This window comes from Callithrix jacchus, chromosome 17 (genome assembly GCF_049354715.1).
Source record: "Callithrix jacchus isolate 240 chromosome 17, calJac240_pri, whole genome shotgun sequence".
Taxonomy (NCBI): domain Eukaryota; kingdom Metazoa; phylum Chordata; class Mammalia; order Primates; family Cebidae; genus Callithrix; species Callithrix jacchus.
This window is the reverse complement of record NC_133518.1, coordinates 13,451,630-13,466,691: the sequence shown is the minus strand read 5'-3', so window position 1 is coordinate 13,466,691 and position 15,062 is coordinate 13,451,630. Positions and strand designations below refer to the sequence as shown.

The following is a 15,062-nucleotide window of genomic DNA, read 5'->3' as shown; positions in this document are numbered from 1 at the left end:
CTTGAATGCTTCTACTTAGACATTTCTTCCATCAGATGCCCTAAATCATCTCTCTTAAGTTCAAAGTTCCACAGATCTCCAGGACAGGGGCAAAATGCCATCAGTCTCTTTGCTAAAACATAACGAGAGTCACTTTTGCTCCAGTTCCCAACAAGTTTCTCATCTGCATCTGAGACCACCTCAGCCTAGATTTTATTGTCCCTATCATTATCAATATTTTTGTCAGAACCGTTCAACAAAGTTTCAAACTTTCCCATGTTTTTCTTTCTTCTTCTGAGCCCTCCAAACTGTCCAACCTCTGCCTGTTACCCAGTCTCAAAAAGCTACTTTCACATTTTCAGGTATCTTTTCAGCAGTGCCACACTCTACTGGTACCAATTTATTGTGTTAGTTCATTGTCATGTTGCTGATAAAGACATACCCAAGACTGGGAAGAAAAAGGGGTTTAATTGGACTTACAGTTCCACATGGCTAGAGAGGCCTCAGAATTATGGCAAGAGGCAAAAGGCACTTCTTACATGGTGGTGGCAAGAGAAAATGAGGAAGATACAAAAGGAGAAACCCCTGATAAAACCATCAGATCTCATAAGACTTATTCACTACCATGAGAACAGTATGGGGAAAACTGCTCCCATGATTCAAATTATTTCCCACCAGGTTTCAAATTATTCCCCAAAACACATGGGAATTGTGGGAATACAATTCAAGATGAGATTTGGGTGGTATATGGATCCAAACCATTTCATGTGTGTTACCTCCCATTAGTATTGTTTATTCACAAAATTAGTTTGCTACCAGGTATAATCTCTACCATGTACTCATGTTTTACTACTTGTTATTTTAAAAAATATTTTATTGGTAAATTTTTTCTCCAATTAATGTTAAGTTTTAGTTGACCTTTTCCTATCACCATTCTATTTTCTCTGATTTTTTTGGAGACAGAGTCTCGCACTATCGCCCAGGCTGTAGTGCAGTTGTGTGATCTTGGCTCACTGCAGTCTCCACCTCCTGGGTTCAAGCAGTTCTTCTGCCTCAGCCTCTGGAGTAGCTGGGACTACAGGCATGCACAACAATGCCCATCTAATTTTTTTGTATTTTTAGTAGAGATGGGGTTTCACCATGTTGGCCAGGATAGTCTTGATCTCCTGACCTCGTGATCTGCCCCCCTTGGCCTCCCAAAGTGCGAGGATTACAGGCATGCCTGGCCGGTTTTTTTTTTTTATGTTATTGGAGAGTTACATTTAGTGTGGAAGTAGCCCAAGGGGAAATAGAACAAATAGAACCATTTATATACTCTGCAGAGAAACAAGGAATATCATGAAACTCTGGAAAACTATTGAGAGTTGCCCATAATTTCTCCCAGAAGGAGGCTCTAGGCAAATTTAAGAAGGAGGTAGTTTGTCTTTAGAGAGTGTTAATTCTTCTGCCTTATCTCTTTCTATTTCCTGAAGCTTGCTGCATCCATAAACTGTGTTCTTGTTTTATTGAAGGGTGTTACTGTAGCTTTGTGTTTCTGACTTCAATTTAATTGTCTGTTACAAGAAGATGATAATGATCTCTACCTCTTGGTACTTAGAGACAATAAAGAAAGTGATGCAGTTAGCTCAGTGTTTAGCCCCCGTACTTACTCAATTGGTGCTTGCCATTAATCCAGTCATTATTTAATGATGGTCATGTCAGAATAAACTCATCACTGCTTTAGTTCTCAATAGCCTATGCTAATATGGCTGTGACACGGGCCCTGATATCCCTTGGAACTTCTCCATGATCAAGATCTCAAGACCTTGAATTTGGATATTCTCATCTCAGAGTAAACTCTTTTTAGCTTTGATTTTGTCTTATTTTTCTCCCCTTTGTGTCCTTCTGGTTCTGCTTAACTCTGTATTAGATTTAGTTGATGTGTTTGACATCAGGATTACCATTTTTGTAATCGTTTCTCCTTGCTGTTCTACCATGCTTTCCTTCCTTGTCCCCAACCCTGGCTTCCATCATTTACTCTCTGCCCTAGGCTATTGAATGTTACTGGAAAAAAGTTTCAATACCACACTCTTTGGAGCTGGTGCAAATTAGGACTATTAACTAACCACAGCAAGCTGATAAGCAGCATTTTCATTTTCCTTCTGTTAATATTCTGTGTGCTTCACTCTCCTCAGTTCCTCAACCTGATTGTAGATCTTTATTGAATTGGTCTCACTGAGGTGCAGAGTGCAAACTCCTGTCATAAAGGTTCAGGACATGTTCTTGGGAGTTAGGTGGTCATGGGTTTGTTTCTTGGATCTGCCTTTTCCTGGCATTCTGGCCTTCAGAGAGTTATCTGATCACTTTAACCCTCGTTTTCCTCACGTAAAATAAGAAGAGTGCTTGGCTTACAAATCTGTTGTGGAGACCAAGTGACATGAACTATGTAAAGTTTTGGGCAGCTACTGGCAAGTAGAGAGTGACTTACAATAATAGCTGTTTTTGTTGATATTTTCACTTTATCATGGATGAATCCAGCTGATATTTCAAACTGAACATGGAATTAAGATTCTCTCTGGTTTCTTTTGCACCAATTCATTCACAAAGGTAATGATTCCCACACCTTTGTATCTAGTCTGTATGTTTGATAACCAAACCATGTTTTTACTAAAAAGGTAAGAAATGTATACATATATTTTACTTTTTAGTAAAAATATGGTTTGGTTGTCAAAATTTTATATGGGAATACATAGATATATATTGTATATTCCTATATAAATATTTATGTCACCAGATTGCAAAACATACACAAAAATAGGCACTAAGAAGATAAGAAAAAGTTAACAGTATTTTTAATGTCTTATAAATCCTGATGACTTCATTGCATTATTCACTAATATCTCAAGGCACAGAGATTTTATGGCACAGTTCACAGCTAATAAAATGTATGTTAATTCGTACTTCAAGTTATCTTCGTGAGGTTATCAAACTATTTTTTCTGATTTGTTATTATATATGATTAGATGGCCATTATTTTTAATCTTGTGATATAGCTGAAGAAGAGCTTGTCCTAAAAGTAGAAATTTCATTTTTCCCTTTTACAGGTCTTTATTTGTGATTGTATTTTTAGTACTCCCGTTCATTGATGTTTGATAAAAACTTAAACCACTAGTGTGTTTTTTAAGGGCTACTTTAATTACAACTTGATACAAATATGTAAATTTATTTTCCCAATGATGTAAACTCTAATGCATCACCGTATATTGAAAATGAACAATAACAAAGTGATACTGTTGGCTAACGAACTGCTCCAGGCAAACGTACCTTCCAAGAACACTGTAAGTGCTATATGCATTAACAGCCATGTGATGACACTGGTATTAAGTCATATATTCATATTAGCAGATTTTAATTGGTTTCTCTTTTTGTTTTATATAAAAAATGGCAAATAGAAGTTGAACCATTTAGTTCCTTTATCTAATCATTTTGTGGTGGGGTATGAACACACTGCTTTAGAGATCTCTGCCACAAAATACTGCCAGTTTAATTTTCTTGTGAATGAATTTGGTAATACTTTCCTTCTCCTAGGAATGTTTAATGCCTCTTCATCATCTAGAGAATAAAATTCAAACTGTTTAGCCTTTTAATGAAGGGCTTGCTTGAATTGGCTCTAGCCTGCCATTCCAGTCTTATCCAGTGCTCATCCTCATTTACTCTGTGTTCTGGCCAAATCAGACTGTGCCTTCCTCAGACAAGCCCTTTATTCTTTCTGTCATAATTCAGGCTCCCAGAGGAAAAAATAAGACTTCAAAATGAAGGTTTGTTTATGAGAACTTTCCTGAGAGGTGCCATTGGGAACAATTCCTATAAAGGATAAGAGAATCTCAACCAACTCCTGCCTCTGCCCATTTTCATGGGGAGCTTTGGGGCTGAAGTGGCCCCTCTGATTGTTCTGCATTGAGAAAACAAGGCCAGGCCTTTGTACACTGGCAGGGACCAGTCGTTAAAATGTGAATTGGCTTCAGGAAGGGTGATAGAACAGTATCTAATGAACATTCATTCCACTGTGTGATCCCTTCTGTGACCATCAGTGTTTGTCCAAATCATATTCATTCTTTTAAGCCCACCTCAAATTTCTCTTGATTCATGAACTCGTTTCTAATCTAGTAGCCAGGGGTAGACCTGTCTTTTCTTTTGAAGCCTAATATCATTTTGTGAAATTGTGTTCATTTGTTTATTCATCCCATTTTAAGTACTTACTATGTGAGTTAATTACACGTTAGTTACTTTAAATATTCAGTTGCTGAAAGGCATCAAACAGCTTATACTCATTGGACAGTTTATTTTTAAAATTTTTTTTATTTTTGCCGCTGTGGCTGTTTTGTAGAAATCAAATACAGATAGATTTGAGGTACAAAAGAAAAAAAAACAGAAAGTTAGCTGGATGTGGTGGTGTGGACACCTGCATCCCCAGCTACTTGGGAGGCTGCAGCAGGACAGTCACTTGAACCCAGGAGGCAGGTGTTGCAATAAGCCAAGATTGCACCATTGCACCATTTTATTACAAGCCAAAATACAGTATGGCAAGAGCAGAAGAAGGATATGCGTTAAATTGAATTAAAAAGTCTCAGACTCCGGCATCTTCATATTCCCACTCCTGGGTCACGAAGAATACCCTTTTGTCTCCAGGTCTTTAACCATATATATGAAACATATTGCTATAGGAAACCCAATATCTGTTGTGGTCAGGTTCTCTTACAGTGATAGATTCCAGGTATACGGCTAGCCTTAGTCATCAAATTTCACCACACTCTGCTGAAGCCAGATATTATTAAATTGCAGTATTTGTTAAATTCATATTACTAAGTCCATTTTTATATCCAATTATTATTACTGTATATCGTTGACAGGCTGGTACGGTCTGACCTCAAACAACTCACAGATCTGCACGTGTAAAACATTATTTGTCTTTAGTTAGTACAGTTGATCTTCATTATTCCTGGTTTGTGTATTTGCAAACTTGTCTATTCACTAGAATGTATCTGTAATCCTAAAATCAATACTTATAGCACATTCACAGTCATTCTGCAGACATGAGCAAAACAGCAAATCTGAGTCATCCTATGAGCATCTTGCCAACTGAAGTTGAACAAGGCGTTGCTCTACCTTCTTTTTTCAGCTTTATGAATAGAGGATGGAGATAGTAGAGGCCACTTAGCGCAGTGCAAATTGCCTCATCTCTGGGACCAACTGGAGGGCATCTGAATCCCAACTCTAGCACCTATACACACACACACACACACACACACACACATATACATATATATATCCCTAGGAGCAAAAGATCTGTGTTTCCTATATGTGTGTGTTTATATACATATATATACACATATATGCATATATATACATATATATATACACACACACACACACACACACACACACACACACACATACATGTGTATGTCCCTAGGAGCAAAAGATCTGTGTTCCCTAATTTAGTGTTCATGATGACTTTATAGAACATAACTACTGTGAATAACAAGGATCCACTGTATATTGTATAGCATTGGTTAGGGGTCATCATCAAGCCAGGCAGCTCTGATGGTAAGCATTCTGTCAATCCAGACCAACTGACATTTAACCATATCGCACTATGTAAAAATTTTCATATAGATTTTATGAGGGACATAAAGATACATTTTAAAACACACATACAAAGTCCTTGCCCTTAAGTAAGAAATTTAGTAGGGAAGAGTTGAGTTCAACAAGAAAACAAATAAATGGAAACAATAAAACAGAGCAAGGTAGAAATAAAATATATATATATATATTTTTTTTTTTTTAGAAAAAGATATGTAAAAGGTGCATAAAATTAGAAATCAGATACCTCCTGCTAGGTCCTAGGTCCTATTCCCACATTCATCATGTATTTATTGAACACATGTCACATTTCATCTTGCACTAGAGCCACTTTTTTCAATTACTTATTCCTTTACAATGTCTTAAGCTACTTGGGAGTAATGAGTAGATTGTGCTTGTCCTTCAATTCTCCTTAACATTCAGTGCAATAGCTTGCACATTGTAAATATCTAATGTTTGTTGAGTGAATGAAAGATTGGACGAATGCGGCCACCCACTGTAATTACGTAATGGCCCATACAGTTCTCTCTACTTCTTTTTCTGAGTTTCTCAGAAACAAACTAGCTGAGGGACAAGCTTTTGATGAATTGATGTAAGGGAGAAAATATATTATCATTTATGATGCCCTTTTAAATATTATTTATTTTTATTTTATCCTTTTAGTGGGACTATACATGCTTGAAGTCAAAAAGAGAAACAATGGAGAAATTTATGAGCTAGTATCCCCATTAACTTCAAAGTCAGACAAAGCTAGTTCTGTGTGGACTGATAGGCTAATCTACTGGTAACATGTGATCTGGTTACCAGTAAGAATTTTCTGGCCTTATTATTTTAATGCATTCTGAAATATTTCAAACATAACAAAAGAACACAGAGAATTCAAATACTAAGGGTGTGTCAAACTTGCTGTAGTTTGTTGCTGGCCTTTTACGGCCTTACCACAGGTTATCCATCTTAGATGTCGATTAAATAATTGGCCCAATTAATTGAATTATTGCTAGAATGAGCCTTATTCTCTTTCCTTTTTACTCAAAGATGACAGCTATCCTATTACTATGTATTTACCCACTTAAAAATAATACATAATATTCTTTAAATACTTTAAGCTTTATTTAAATAGTATTTACTGAATCTAATTTTCTGTGATCTGTTTTGCCAAAAATTTTAAGATTTGTATACGTTGATATTTTTTGTTTAGGTCCTTTATTTTCATTGATATATAGAATCTATCATATATCATATGTGAATATATCATAATTTATCAATATCCATTGATGGACATTTAGGTTGCCATAAGTTTGGGTTTTTTGGTTACTAACAAATAACCAAATTATTATACAAATCATTGTTTAACATGATCTTGTGTAATAACGTAAGAAAAACCTATCACCACATTCAATATAGAGTAAAATTGATAAAATATGTATATGTATATATATACATTATTTATTATTTTATTTTGTATATACATAGCAAAATAAAATAATAATTCCAATAAGAATAGGGTAGATCATTTTTATTTCTCTATCCTATGAAATTGTCAGAATATTTACCAAGATTTCATCTTCTGAAGAAACAAAATATTTTTACAATTCAATTTTAGGATCAATTTCTTAAAAAGTGATAATTGTGAAATGAGAGACTGTATCATATGCAATGATCTTAAGAATGACCTTTAAATCAGATAGCAATGGGCTCCTGGATCTGCTACTAAGTAGCTAAGAGACCCTGGCTAAGGTAAAATTAACCTCTTCATGTTACTCATGGGTAAAAAGGATAACTGTCAGATCCACTCCATAGGATTGTTGTAAATGAGACATAAATGCATAAAAACTGAGGATTTGGTATATACAAAGGAAGCATCAATAAATAGGGGGAAAGATTGTCAACAAATTTGAGACTGTTTAGGCATATGTATATTGTTTAATTTTAGTACTTTAAATAAGCCATGTTTCTACATTTGATTGGAAGACCGCTATTATTATAGTAGCAACTTCTGAAAATTTTGGAGGTCAATACTATAGTTCTCCGTAAATACAACATGTAAAATGGGATAGTTTCATAACCTCAGGAGCTAACCGTCTTTCAAATTTGAAAATCCATTATGGCATGAAGAATTCCCAATCCTCTGCAATTTGTGTTAAAGTAGCACGTAAGTGGGAAACAGGAGATTCTTTACCCTTAACACAGTTAGGGATTTCTAAGTACAAAAAAAGGACTGTTATTTTGTTAAAAACCAAACAAGTATTTGATATCAGTTGTGCGAAGAAAAACTTTTGGAAATTGCTGTAGAGTACTTGAAAATTAAGTTGAATAAAAAACGATGATGGAGACTTTTAAGACCTCATCACAGGTTCTCTATGTTAGGTGTCAAAATAGTGCCTTTTGAATACCAAAGGGAGCTTGCAAAGACTCATTAATGCTGTGGCCTACTATGGCGCTGCACAAGAATAAGCATAATACACTCTTTACAGACATGGGTTTGTGTAGCTGAGTCTCTGATAAGTGCTAGAGCTCTGGAACAGGAATTGGATTGGTCTAAGCCTGTCTTTTGTATGTTAATGTGCTTTCACAGCAAAGGTATATGAATTAACACAGACCAAAGTATTTTCAAAGGAAGACATTTATCTCCTTATAGCCTTCAGTGATGGGTTGTTCAGAGCTAAAGGCACACTAGGCCAGAACCAAATCTCCTGCTGCCCTGTATAGTTTTTACAATGTCTTTTTAAGTAACACAAAGTCAGGGCAGTCTCACTGCCAGACCAGCATTTCTTTAGAAATCTTCCCATAATACACAGGGTAGAACCATCTCTAATACAAATCAACACTTTATTTTCAAAGTAAGCACTTTAAAAGCTTGCTTAAACAAGAAAAGACACATTTTTTTGAGCTGTATGTTATTTGACAGTTAATGGCAGATTACTCTGTGGTTTGCATTCCTCTGAATGTTACATTTTATTCTGATGCATTTTAAGTTGAACTGTGTAAACAATGGTAGATATTTGATTAGTGTTAATATGCAAGGTGCCATGATTAGGTATGATTGTTTTTTTAAATCACCGCGCTCTCTTTTTGTAGTCTTCCTCTGATCTCTAACAGACAGTGAGAACAAAATTGTAATTTAAAATATATTGACTTTGACTGCTAAATTAATTTTTGCATCCAAATTTATTGTTATCTAAAATATATAGCAAGATGGTAAAATAACTTATCTGCAAAAAAAGATGTCAACTTCTATCTCTTTTACAAATTGTATCTAATGCCATTTTCTCTTTTAAATTCTTGAATCATAATCTCAAATAGGAAACATGTAAGCAAAATTTCATGAAAACTTTTGAGATACAGCAAGGAAGTAAGGTAGTTTCATCCGAATAATCATAGCTGAACTCGTATTAGTTTTCCTGTCCTGATGTTATCTTCCTTTTTTTGATTATCATAAGATTGGGAACCACCTTTTTGTCTGTTTTTCATTGCATACAATCATCTTACGGAGTTTGTATCTGTTCTGCTAGTTTACTGTCAGTTTCTTAAAAGATTTTCTGCTATTGGGTTTTAAAATTGAAACAGATTAACCTTCTATTGCTTGAAGTGATTGAAGACTATTAATAAAGTATAAATTTCACACCTAACATTCAGTATTTTTAAATACTTTACTTTGACACGTTTCTGAAACTGTGTATTTTGACAAGGCCTGCTTCCACTTAAATGTGTATAAAGTCAGCAGACAAGTTTCTCAGTAATCTTAAAATCAGTTAGTTTACTTGTCATCTCACTTCAAAACATGATTTTCATGTGGTAAGATTTAACTTAGCTGATGCTGGTCATTATTAATGTATTTCTGTAGATTGTAAAATATCTAGTTATCACACCGTCTATGTTAGCTTCCTCCAACTTACGATTTATTTTCATTTTTTCTAGGATATAGACCTGCAGCTAACTGGATTTGATTTATAAGAGAGAAATCTACAGTCAGTTCCCACCCTTGCCACACTGCTAATATGGAAAACAGAATGTTCAATAGGATATGGTCTGATAAATAGTGATGATTGAAGGTGCTGCTCCGATACTTGCGAAATCAATGGGAGATACCTGCTGTATGAAGATCTTTCAGAGCTTTGGCCAACAAGCTCCCCTTTAAGAAATCAGAGGTATATTCTACCATTATACAGTCTTTCACAAGTGGATATAAATACATTTGCCTCACTGTAACCAGTCAACTAGACAACTAATGTGGGACCATGGCTCTGCCCAGATGCACGTGGCCAAATTATGTTTGGAGAGCAGTGATGGCATGCTTGGTACACAGGGGATTGGGTACCCCATTGACTCTCTGTATGTTGGGATGTTTGCTTCAGGCTGGCCATGTGCTATCACAAAAATTGGATGATGTGGACCCACTGGTGACTACCAACTTTGGAAAGATAAGAGGGATTAAGAAGGAACTCAATAATGAAATTTTGGGGCCTGTTATTCAATTTCTTGGGGTTCCATATGCAGCCCCGCCAACAGGGGAACGTCGTTTTCAGCCTCCAGAACCACCATCTCCCTGGTCAGATATCAGGAATGCCACTCAGTTTGCTCCCGTGTGTCCCCAGAATATCATTGATGGCAGATTGCCAGAAGTCATGCTTCCTGTGTGGTTTACTAATAACTTGGATGTGGTTTCATCATATGTTCAAGACCAGAGTGAAGACTGCCTGTATTTAAATATATATGTCCCAACTGAGGATGGTGAGTTTATTGCAGGAAAAACAGGGAGATATATTTATATATTTTATCTATTCTAAGTTCTAACAATATTAATTCATGTGTACTGGTAGTATGCATGGCTTTCCCTGTTGGCATGTAGACATATTTTACATGCGTGCATGATGCTCTTTTTGTTTATGTGTGTCAGTCAGTGTGTCTTATTTTTTTTCCCGTGCTTACTCATTTTCTTTCCTCCACAGCACGTATATTTAGGTAGAAATGGGTTTCTAATTTCCATTTCCTACCAAATGACTTCTGAGAAGATGCATCAACATTTCCTCATTGCATGTGCAGCCTCAACAAATTGGGGATCTTTCGCACTGAGTAAATGCAGGAGCGTATTCAGTTAGATCGTAGTGTTGCATGTTCGGCGGTCTGTGATGGAGCGCCATGTTATTTTCTAGTCTTCTATTCATTTTTCAGTAAAAAGAATATCCAAGGAATGTGCCAGAAAGCCCGGCAAGAAAATATGTAGAAAAGGAGGTATGTATAAAAGTGGAAATTAAAAATGGGGGACAAAACTTGCAGAGGAAGAACAAAGAACTCTCCGTAAGGGTGATTTGCGGATGCTGGGAAGTAAATGGTTAGGTGATATTTGGAATCTGATGAAGGCTGTCAAGGAATAGAAAGGTGGTTAAGGAGAGCTCTAGCTGAGTAGACGACATTGGCAAAGCTCATTGGTTGTGCCTTGTGTTCTGGTGCTGGTAGCATTGGCAAGAGTTGATCCTCTGCTTAGAGTTTGTGTGTAGTGGAATGTATACTAAGGCTATTATGATACCTGCAAGAAACCAAAGCAATGCTGTCTTACTAACTGGTAACTTTGATCTCTGAACTCTTTCCTACACATATATATTTGTGTTCCTCTTAAAATTTGATCACTTCAACCACAAATCTAGTGGGGTTTTTTGTTTATTCTTAGCACTCCTTCTGAATACTCTATGGACTTTCTCAACATAAGCGTAAATTTTACATAATTACATAATTATTGAGCAATTATTATTAAGGTAACAGTGTTTTTTCTCTGTCTTTTCATTTTCAGTCACTTTTCCCGAGGAGAATGAGATTTTGCAGATTTGATACTAAATATTTACAGTCTTAAAATTACTTTAACATTTTTATATTTACGTTAAACAATTTAAAACATAGAGAAGTGCATGATTCAGAAGCTACAATTAAATCAACCTTCAAATCATCCTCTAGCCAGATTGAGCAAATGTAGACACTGACAGCTGCAAGCTTGCATCTGAATGTAGCTTGTCCACACTCCATTTTTATATAACATTCAGTAAATCACTCATAGGAGAGTGTGATTTTCTATGGCAGTAAGTCATCTAAGCATTATTTTGACCTTATTCATAACTTTGTAGAATTTCCAATCTTCATACAGATGTCATATTAATATTGTAATGCTGCACATTCTCTCCTGCTATGCACTTCTGATCTCCTGGCTGGACCAAGTCAGATTTCCTTACAGCATCCTTGTGGGACAGGGACTGTCTAAACTCTTCTGTTTTACTGGGATTATTACATTTATATGGAAGACACTTTATAAATAACAAAATTCGTAACTGCAGTTCAGAAGTATTTGCATTAAATTGTGGGGTTTTTTTTTTGTTTGTTTTGTCTTAGCTCTTATTTCTTGGATAATACTGGTAGAGGGGGATTTAAACTTCATTCTTTATTGATGTTATAATTTTGGTTAAAAGCACAGTATACGTAAGAAGACAGATAAGGAGGCAACAAGGGTGTTTTAAACAACTAAAAAAAGGTCTCTTTTTTCTGCAAATGAAAATAACTGCGGTAATTTACATACCTTTAACTAATGTACAATACCGCAGTAGTTATTATTATGCAGCTTATCAAGCATGTGTAATTAACTAAGTGACTTTCGCCTCCTATCACAAAGATGTTGATTCACAAAGTCATAAATAAAGATGCTACTGAAGAAATGCATAAATAGAGCATAATACATAAAAATATGTATGATGAAGAAAAAGATGAGAGCACCAAAAGGTAAGCTAGTGAGTGAGAAAGTGACCTTTCTTCTCATACAACTTCAGAGGATGAAAGATTTATTAGAAAATTCTTTTTTATTGTTCTTTGTATTGTTGGTTCCATTTGCTTTAACAAGAGAGTTGGCAAGGAGATTGTAGGCAATGCTATTACTTTCACAAACTCTGAACTAATTAATAATTAGAATGAGGACATCTATCGATGCCTACTTGACCCTGTATGATTTGCAGTTTAAATCTATTATGCTTATTAATACATTCTGCTCATTTATTAGATGTTTGTCCATTATCCGGAAGTCTAAATAACAAAAATTTTTAATGTAATTTATATATGTAAATAGCATTTTTAAAATAAACAAAAACAGAAGTTTAGAGTTTAGCTTTTAAGTAGAGGAGTAGAAATCTTTTTCAAAACTTTCAACTGTTTTGTTTTTTTCTTTTCTACCATGAAGGGGCTATTTTGGTTATTTCAAGATACTATATTTTTGGGAGTCAAGAAATTATTAGTCACTTTATATCTCTGTGTGTATGTGTGTGTATCTATTTATACACAATATATACTGCATATGGACTGTGAGATTATCAGTAGAATGCCAGGAGTATAGAAGTATATAAATGATGGTTTAGGTACTGTGAGAATAGTTGCTTTGCCAGGAGTTTATAAATGATGGCTCAGGAACTGTGAGAATAGCAGCTTTGCCTTTTATCTAGATGCCATTAAAACCCTGTCTTGTTATTGTTTATTTCTTTTATGTGTGTGTGGATCATCTGCAGAGGCAGATGGATCCCCATCCCTAAGCCAAGCCAAGTACTCTATAATCTGTGCATACTGTATTCATGCAAAACTATTTCCTAATTGCCAATTACAAGCCACATACTATTCAAGGGAGTCAGTAATAAATGAAACAAAGAACCCTCCTCCCATAGAACTTATAATCAAACAACTTTACAAAGAGCAAAGCATTTTCTTTGGTGTGTATAAAAGGAAGGAAATCCTTTGGTGTGTATAAAGGAAGGAAATCTTATCCCTCCTCCAAGAGATGTGCTATACTTTTTAAATAGAGCGTTTACAATATTTTCCTCCAATTTAAGAAAAAAGCTCATTTTTATCAATAGGCTGCCTCTTGTTTTAAAACAAGTCCCAGTTGTACTTTTTAATCTGTTTCTTAATATTTCCCATGATAGTTTCAGCCATACATTAATTACCCTCTAGATATTTCTTCAGAGTTTTATCCTTACAAAATGGAAAAGAAGAGTGAATGCTGAACATGAGATGATTATCAACACTTGAACAAACAAGCAGATAACATGCGATAGAATATGGAATTTGGTTGTGGAGGACAGACATCTGCTTTTATATATAAGGTGTTTTGCATAATTTAGCTATTTAATCATCACAACATTATGAGACAAGTATATTACTATCTCTGGTTTTTAATTTTAATTTTTTATCTCTATTTTATAAGTAAAAAGATAGATTCTGAAAAGTTAGGTATTCCAGCCTTACCACTGACTGCTAGTTAGCGGCAGAGGCAGGTTTGGCCTTAATTCTTATTTACTTTAGATAGATTTCCATTATGTTGAATTACCTTCTGAGATGATTTCCATAGCAGAAGGTGGTATCTATCCATCCCTCTTCTCTCTTTTTTCCTTCTTTCTTTTACACATTCACATGTCTAAGTTCTCTTTATTCTATCTGTTGACCGTATTTTAGATAGACTTAATGCTCACCTTAATTGAACTGAATCAAGCCAATGTTAGCAGCCAATTTCCAAAAATATATTCAGTTATTATTTAAGTGAATACTTTAAACCTCAGTTACTTTTGCACCAAGCTAATAATACCACATACTTCTTACTGTCCAGACTAAGATCCCCACAGAGTCTTCCTGGCTGCTATCAAGAAGTTGCTTTAATTTGCTTAAGTTTCCCTGTTTCTTTAGTTGCTCTCCTGAGAGAGTTGCTAACAAACAAGAAAGTGGTCAAATATTAGGCAGGAAACATGAGAAGGAGTAACATAGGACCCAGAGAAGATTTGCAAATACCCTGTCTGGTCGTGGATTCTCTAGAGTTGTATAGTCTTGTATTTCTCCAGCACTTTTACTATTATAAGTAGTAAATGCTCTTCATAAGAAGTATGCATAGTTCTTCTAAGATGGATATAGAATTAACTTTTATTTCTGCACTTGTGAGAGACTAACTTGCTTTCTTATTTACCCGAATTTGTATTGTGCAGAAGATTAACATCTTCATAGATGACTCTGGCACAATCATTTACTCTCTGAACATTTTGTTCATGATTTTCAAGTGTTTTCCATGCTCTGGTTCATAGTCTTTACCTGAGATAATATTGAATTATTTCAAGAGCCTTTTCCACAAATGGTTGGTTTGTTCTGTTGTCCGTTTAACATAGGGACTTAATGAAAAGTCAATAAATAAATGTGGATTTGTGCTCTTGAAAACAAACAAACAAACAAACAAAAGAAAACATAGGGACTGATTTCTTCCTAATTAAAAATGTATAACAATGACTGCTAGTACTGTCAAGGCATTTAAGATTTTAAAAGGGGATTCTATTCCAGAATGTTCTTCCTTCTTGCTTATACATTTCTCGCTCATTTACTTATTCATTTGATAAATATTTATTGAATACTTACTCTGTGCTGACTATTGCTCTAGGTACAGAGTAAATAAAAGCAGA

General features: G+C 35.1%; 1 protein-coding gene across 21 annotated transcripts in view; it reads left to right on the top strand.

Annotated features, from left to right (window-relative positions):
- Positions 1-15,062, top strand: part of NLGN1 (neuroligin 1) — an 887,833-nt gene that overhangs the window by 195,675 nt on the left and 677,096 nt on the right. For 11 of the 21 annotated variants that reach the window (XM_054246932.2, XM_054246931.2, XM_054246933.2 and 8 more), the window contains exon 2: positions 9,520-10,332. In XM_054246932.2, the coding sequence (XP_054102907.1) occupies positions 9,840-10,332 (493 nt within the window). In that variant the 5' untranslated portion in view covers positions 9,520-9,839. Of the gene's footprint in view, positions 1-9,519; positions 10,333-10,773; positions 10,834-15,062 lie in introns of all 21 variants that reach the window. The other 10 variants (XM_035277801.3, XM_035277799.3, XM_035277797.3 and 7 more) reach the window with 1 other exon arrangement.